General features: G+C 48.3%; 1 protein-coding gene across 1 annotated transcript; it reads left to right on the top strand.

Moving 5' to 3' along the window:
- The first annotated feature begins 6,407 nt into the window (after positions 1-6,407).
- LOC119390628 (alpha-(1,3)-fucosyltransferase fut-3) lies at positions 6,408-7,598 on the top strand. The gene has a single exon (XM_037658236.2). It carries the CDS (start codon positions 6,408-6,410, stop codon positions 7,596-7,598), a length of 1,191 nt encoding a protein of 396 aa, XP_037514164.2.
- The last annotated feature ends 508 nt before the right edge of the window (positions 7,599-8,106 follow it).

Here is an 8,106-nt window from a genome sequence, read left to right on the forward strand (position 1 = left end):
GAGAGAGAAACAACTTTATTGACGGCACAGCGAGGTCGTTGAATTTAGCTTGCCGGTGGTTCGAATGGTGGTGGCAAGTAGCTTGCCACGACCTTTTCGGCCCAGTTGATAACTTCTGTCTGAATACGTTGGTCATTTGATGACAGGAGTGACTCCCACGCCTCGAGGGAGGAAGCTGGCAGTATTGCTTTTGGAGGCGGGTTTCCCTCGCATTCCCAAAGAATGTGATTTTGGGTAGCCTTCAGGCAGCCGCGATGTCGGCAGTGCGGTTGGATTGATTCCGGGTAAATTTTTGACAGCCGATGGGGGCTGGGAAAAGAATCTGTTTGAATTTGCCTCCAGGTCGTAGCCTATGCCCTTGTGAGGTCTGTATGCGGGGTCGCGTATAAGGGTGGTCACGCCGCACACCACCACCACCGGATTGAGCTCCGCCTTAAGATACTTCGCATCTAAAAGAGAGTTAGCATTTCTGAAGCAGTCACTGGACTCTCGTGAAGCGCGTTTCGTTTGGCTTCCGTGATGAAGGCGCCGCCGTATAGGCCATTGATATCGCGTTTTTGCCGTTCGTGGTCGCTGTGGCGCCATGGCTCGCCGGCGGAGATGTGCTGGCGCGGAGCCTCCGGCTCCTCTCTGTCTCCTCGGTCGTTTGGAATGTGTGGCGTTAGTTGCGTCAGTTGCCTGTCTTGTAGTTTTGTGTTCGAGCGAACATGCGCATCTTTGGTGGCGGTGACGCCAGGCTCCGTGCTCGAAGTGACGCTTGGAGGGCGGAATATTCATGGAGCTGTGGACGCGGACTAACGGTCAGGGTACTGTTTTCGTAGATACTAATTATACAGCTTTAGCAGATCTGCGGAAGTGTGCTGCCAGCAATTTCCAACAGCAGCCGGCTTCCGCGTGGCTGTTGCAGATGCCCAGTTGACACCGTTATGCACGTTGCACTGTTGCTAACCAGTTGACACCGTTATGCACGTTGCTGTACAAGCTCCCATAAAACGATCGATGCAAACAATTATCAAGGGCCATTGTTTGCTGATCGCACATTGTGTCTGCACTGCTGAAGGTGCAAGATGTCGTTTTGAGATGCGCTTTAGTATACTTCATATAACATTTCCATCGACATTGAGTGTACAGCATGCTTCCGCGCGTGGGAACGTGAAAAAAATTCTGTGACGCGCTATATGTAATGATTTTTGTTGGCTTTAAGACGGTAGGTTAAGATGCAGATATATAGTACGATGTTTCCAGCGCAAACGCGATAGTCACTTAAGTTTGACACGCCTCGCCGGTAAGGTGAAAATCTCGAGACTTTCGGCGGTGCGCGTTGTTGCGGCCGCCGCCGTGCACTCTCTCCGCATGTCGTTATGGCAAATCACGTAAACAGGAGCAATGTCGTCGAACTGCTGTGAATTCTAGCATTCAATTTTCTGGCAATATCTGAGGAGCACAAACGTGCATTCGCGAAGAAGAAACTACGCAAGCAGTGGTGGTTGGTTCGTTCTGATTTGCAAAACGCGAGAAGCTTGGTCGCGCCAAGCTAATGCTACCTGTTTTGTGAGGTCCCGACATGGGGTACTTGAAAGAGTAGGTCGAGAAATACATATTGCTACTCGTGACAACAGTCATTCTGCTTCACTTGGCGCTTGTCGAAAACAAAGGAGTGATTACGGAGGATTTCGCTGTCGCTACGGCCTTCGACGACTGCATTATTACAAGCGCGGCGCCGTTTTTCGAATTTTCGATTCGCGCTCTGATTGGTTCGCGGTTAGGGAATCCGGCGGCAGCCACCGCAAAAACAGGCCCGGTACCTATCGGTGCGAAAGCGCTGTCCCGGCGGATCTCGCTGCCGCCGTAGCGGTTTCCGCGCCACTGTCGCCGCCGAATGTCTCAGTGTGAACGCGGCATAACAGTGATAAGTACTTCTCTTCTGATTTTTGCGCACGCATATATTGTCATGTTCTTCATGTCGTTTAATGTCAGTTGTATCTCTTGCAAACACTCGATCTTTCACGTAGCCCCAAAGAGAAATGTCGAGTGGAGAAAGGTCAGATGATCTTGGTGGCGAGAACGTCGCTCCTGCGTGCCCAGTCACCTCTTTGCAGAGGTGGAGAAATCCGGTGGGTCTCCTTCACGCTGGAACCGTACTTTGCGCAGGTTCTTCAGTGCGAGATAAAAGGCAGAGTTGTCGGCGACAACACTAAGTATTTCTTGCGTGTACTTCATACAGTCGAGGTTGCCATCATAAAAAAATAGGCTCCAATCATCCTGTCCCCGAGAATGCCACACCACGTACTGTATTCACACACCAGCGCACATGGTGCTTGAGACGAATGATGGGCATTGTGAACGTTCACGGTTGCATTCCGGCAAAACAAAGCCTCTGCCGTCCATATTACTCGTTGTAGGAAGTCAGTGTCTTCATCAATCTTGATGAGGCCTCAATTGCAAAAGTTCAGCCGCCCTTCGAAGTCTGGCACAGAATGAGATTACTATCTCATTCTGTGTTCTGGTGAAGGCAAGCGTAGTATGGATGAAACACATGCTTTTAAACGCGAAGCATTCCTTAGCGAACCCAAGGCACTTTGAGCGTTTCTATCTACGTATCTATCTATCTAGCCGCCAACGTCTGGGTCCTATCGTGATCGTCTCTTTAACATGGTGTAGACAAAAAATGGCATGGGAGGGTAGGAGAATTTGACGAATATCACTGTCTGGTCATGACATAAATAACATGAAAATCCTGTCGCGTACGTCGTCAAAGCCTTTCCCTCCAGACACGTGTGGCACATACCTGTATACTACGGGCCACGGTAAGCGGGTATGCGCCACTGGCGATTGACAGTTTATATCTTCCCTGAAACGGTGAGAACATTACATTGGAAATTTAAATGCCAGAGCGTAAAGAAAAACCGACATCGGCAGCGTTGACCCGAAGAATGCAAAGAATAGGAATTATGAAGGATCCTAGCTGGAATCTTACCTAAGAATTCTGTGTGGCAGTCAGGTATCCTGCCATCGAGCCACGCCACGTGTTGAAAGTGCTTTGGAAAAAGACCCTATGCAGGTATAGTGTCGGTGCAGCGTCAGCTGTGGTTGCAGTACTGGCTATATAATTTTCCAACAAAACAACAATCAATGCGTACATATTGTTATGATACAGGCGTCATGCCGGGTTAACGGCAATTGTGGTTCAAGTGTTAGCTCCGCTTTTACCGAAGTGTAATAAACATTACGTTTTATTTCTATGGTTCAGCAAGCTCTATTCAAGCGTTGCTCGACACCGGAGGAATACGCTAACGTAAGTCAGTATGATATTCACATAATCGCATCGTATTGTGCACTTCGTTTTGACGAAACTGACGTCTGTGCTGAGTGTGCTGTAACGCAGGCACGTAGGCAAGGAGTGGTGGCAGCCCCCCCCCCTCCCGAAATTCGTCCTGCCTTCTATATTGCCTGGAAACTGTTTGTTCTTTTTGCCATGGAAAGACCGTCTTTCGAACAATTAGGCCTTGCCCCCCCCCCCCCCCCGCGAAAAAAAAATCCTGGGTATACGTGACTGCTGTAACGTTACTGGCGATGTTACGTCAGACCTTAAGTTACCCGTTAAACGCCACTGTTGTTGACCTGTCTGGTAAGCCCACGATGTGCACACAACGACTACACTTACAAAAACACATCGATCTACCCCGTAACGCGTGGCTCAAAACCAAAATATGCTGCATAGAACTGCTCTTCGACTGCTTCGCATGAAACCGATTCGCAAAAGGTGTGCTAACTGCCAATTTTTTTAACTCTTGCGACTGTTCCGAAGCTGCGTCCTCACTCGTTGGTAATCTTCAGTTTCGAAGTTTTGATTTAACATTGTACCTCCCTTCTATTGCTGATGGTGGATAGAGCCCGTTGTAGAAAATCGCCGAAACGTGGTCACGAACGCTGCCCTAAATGGAAATGGACGATGTGGTTGTCGAGCCGCGTACAGCCGTTCGCTAACAGGGCATTTGTCCTTATCATTGCAAGTACCATGTCAATTTTCTTTTTCTGTCGCCTACCTTGTGTCCGTGGAAGCAGCCATGGCAGCACAGTGGTTTCCAACGTTTTGCTTGATTGTCGATAGACGGGTAGCGCTATTGCAGGAGCACTCTTCGGCAATGGAGCCAGCAGAATGAAAAGTTAATGTACCAGTGCGACCTCAAATCGTACAGAAAACGTGGCGTAAAATCATCTTCCACGATCAGCTGCAACGCGATAAAGTGAACTGCGCAGATCAAACCCGCTGTTGTTCCTTGATTGCGCAAGCCGAGAGAGAGAGGGGGGAGGGGGGGGGCAGTTATTGGTTTTGTCTATGCTTTCATTCCGTTGTCAAACTAAATACAGAGCAGGCACGTCACAAAAGGGAGAATCTTTGCACCGGTCCTCGCTGTCTTGAATGTGTAATCTTGTGAAGGGCAACTGAGCTTCACAGTTCCATATGCCGGAGCACGGATGCGTTAGAAGAATTTTGCCAAATGAAGCTGTAGAAACAAGATTTCGTCTAACTTTGCAATACGAACATGCTTGCTTAGTGCAGCCACAAAGAGATAATAACTCGATGTTAGTTAATTAAGCCACAAACATCAAAATTATCTTGTGTCCTGCTCGGCGTAAAACCTTACTCCAAAGGTGGTCTTCACGTACATCTAATCGCCTAATTAAAAAACCCGTCGAATTTACCTTGATCACCGCGCGTGTGTGTGTGTATGTGTGTGTGTGTGTTTGTGTGTGTGTGTGTGTGTGTGTGTGTGTGTGTGTGTGTGTGTGTGTGTGTGTGTGTGTGTGTGTGTGTGTGTGTGTGAGCAGAGAAGCGGATAGACTTACGAGAAGCGATTCGTACCTGGGGCGTAGCGAGTAAATTTTTTTTTTTTTTTTGGGGGGGGGGGGGTTCAACCATACTTTATGTATGTTCATGCGTGCATTTTTATGTGTGCGTGTATATATACACATTAAAAATTGAGAAATTTCGCGGGGGAGGGGGGGGGGGGGGCTTGAACTCCCCCAACCCCCTTTGGCTACGCCCCTGATTCCTGCTATGCCTAACGTTCAGACCATGGACCGCCCAAAATGTTCGCATTGAAGCGCGTACCCGGTTTTCAGCGGTACCTAGGATTCCCGCTACATTAATGCCTTTGAATATATATATATATATATATATATATATATATATATATATAGATAGATATATATATATATATATATATATATATATATATATATATATATATATATATTGAATAGAGCAGTCATGAAAACTTTACAGCTATTTTCGGTATGTTGCTGCTTCAGTGTACCACGGGCATATTTGATATCTCGATAAAAACACCCACACGTGCACTATAGCATTCATTCTTCAATGCAGTCGAAACTCTGTTTTTTTTATTATTTCGTACAAAAGACAAAGCCGAGTGCCGTATGAAGTGCAGGGAACACGGTCATACCCTCAAATCCATCTGCTTCTGACGTATTGAAGCATCAAGCCAAACTGAAAGCGATAATGATTAGCAAACGATCACGTCACCAACGCTGTAAATGCGTCGGTGGACCGAGCTGGCTGTTCACAACGACAGCTGGCGCCGGCATCAGTGCGTGGCTTTTTAAACGTTCTGTGATAGCCCTCAAACGCGCAGGTGGCCCATGGTCGCTCCACACAGTCTCGCAGAAGCTCGCATTCACAGCTGCGCACAAGTACTGCAGTAGTGCAAGAAAGCATAGTAAACGCCGCCCGACATCAAGGTTTCTGCTCATCGACTTCGCTGCCTACGGCGTTTCTCACGGTATGGTGGATAATTTCGCTCTTTGAACTGTCTTTGCATAATATTACGTTCTCATTCAGAACCGTCGCAATTTCATCTCTTACCTCGCGTTATTTCTGCCAGTGACGCTTCGCGCTTTCAGGGACCATATTGTTGTGCGTGGGTAAAGTGGGCGTTTAGCTTCAACTCCAATGTCGTTAGGTTTGTATGTCCCCATAACCGCACTTATATTGCAATTACTTTGTTTCTACCGTCGCCCGCGAAGCGCTTTTCGCAATATGCTGTCCACGCCGTGCCTGTTTTATTTTGGTCTGCCGTTATTCTTTCGTTATTCCGTTGTCAGGCGGGGTTAATCGAACTTAGTCTTTTTTACCAAAAATTATCCACACTTTCAAGCTGCTTTAACTGAAGTTTTGTTAAAATTGTACTCTTTGTAGTTTCCCCATGGCTGACGCAGCGAACCAGGATGATGTCCCCGAGCCTCAGCCATTGCCTGGATACCAACGCCTGTGTTTCATTTGGGTTTTCCTGGCGGCTTTAGCAGCGTCAGCTGTCCCGGCGGGTTTTTATACCTACTCCTATTTCCTTGCGCCACCGTCTTCATTGCCACCACCAATAATGGAAATGTCACCATGGAACGAATGGCGGGATCGGTACTACGGTGACACGCGGATCCCCCGCATCCTTATTTGGACCGGTTCATATTCCGGGAATTCCCATGTTTCTCGCATCGAAAAGCCCGCAGAAAACATCACGTGCAACATCAACGATGGTCACGACGACAGCCGCCGCTCCTCCCAGCTGCCATGTTTTGTGACTCACGACCGGAGCCTCCTCATGGAAAGTGACGCCATTGTTTTTCATGCTGACATCGTGAACGTGAGCGACCTTCCCAGAAAGCGTGCCTCGAACCAATTGTGGGTGTTCTGGGCGCGCACTCACCCGGCAGCACCGGCTCCTGTGGATGACTATCTTGAAGAAGCCACTTCGCACGTCGAGGGGACGGGAACGCCCTCATCACTGCCCATTCAGTTGTCGCAAATCTTTAACTGGACCATGGCCCATCGTGAGGACGCCGCCGTTCATATCGCCCACAAGAGTTTCGTCCCTGAATTCCCGTCAACTGCTGATATGCTATCATCTATCTTTATTCAGAGTCCGCGGTCAGCTTTGTCAAGAAGACGGGACGCCGTCTGGATCGCTTCAAATTGCGAACTAGAAAAATTCAAGGAGGAGCAAGAAAGAAGACGTCGTAATAACGATCTTGTGGACGACCTCGGTGATCTGCATGAGCTCGACGGCATGACACAAACCGACCTGCAGGTACTGCCCGACTGTGGGGCCAGTCAGTGCAAGTCGCCGACCGACTGCGTCGCGCAAATCGCCAAGAAATTCAAGTTCATCGTGGTGGCATCGACGCCAGCCTGCTTTGAAAGTGTCGACAACCTCGTCTACGAAGCGTTCAAGCACGACATCGTGCCGGTCGTGCTTGCGTCGCCCAACTTCAAGCTAAGTTTCCCGCCCAAATCCGTGGTCACCACAAGAGACAAGCCGGGGCGTTTTCCCGAGCTCCTGCATGCACTGCTTACGGATCCCGGAAAATACGAGGCCTACTTCGATTGGAAACACAAGTTCCGGGTTACCACACTGGAGAACGAGCTGTGCCCGTTGTGCCTGGCTATGCAGGAGCAGCCCAAGCGGACGTCTCCGCCTGCACTTGACTACCGAGAGTGGTGGGAGCGTCGCGTCAGCTGCCGTGCCGAAGCGTTGTTTGACGTGGACACTTTCCGCAAGGACGCACCCTCGTTGCCTTAGCAAGAAACTCACCCACTTCGGCGTACATCTACCCTAAATGTGCTCACTCGTGAAGTATATGCACTTCTTGTTAACTTTCAACTTTGAGTTTTACAACTAGGTGTGCGGCTATGCCTTTTTAACACTGCTCATAACTCAATTCACTTATTGCTGATTGTTCTTCTGTGCTGTCGAATAAACCATTCTTCTGGCAAATTTTGGAATTATTTCGACATGACCGGTAAGCGGAAAGTAATATTTTAGGAGCGGACAACAAACTTAATATGCGTAGTGTTTACATTAACCCATTGAGGCACGCCAATTGTCGTTGTTTTAAATATTAATTGTTTTATGCAAGAGTTGTGAGAAAAGGTTACAAACAGATATTGGACACCAGAAAAAAATATTGCTGCTTGTTACAAAGTGCACGAGGTGGTCAGCAGTGCCAGAAGGGTCTCTACAAGGTACATATTTCACATATGGTCCTTTGCGATGTATAGGCAACTTTGCGCTTTTCCCTTTTAAAGTT

Source organism: Rhipicephalus sanguineus, chromosome 4, assembly GCF_013339695.2.
Source record: "Rhipicephalus sanguineus isolate Rsan-2018 chromosome 4, BIME_Rsan_1.4, whole genome shotgun sequence".
NCBI classification, from domain to species: Eukaryota; Metazoa; Arthropoda; class Arachnida; order Ixodida; family Ixodidae; genus Rhipicephalus; species Rhipicephalus sanguineus.

Coding starts and splice junctions, on each gene's coding strand:
- LOC119390628 (XM_037658236.2), top strand. CDS start 6,408: ATGTCACCATGGAACGAATGGCGGGATCGGTACTACGGTGACACGCGG.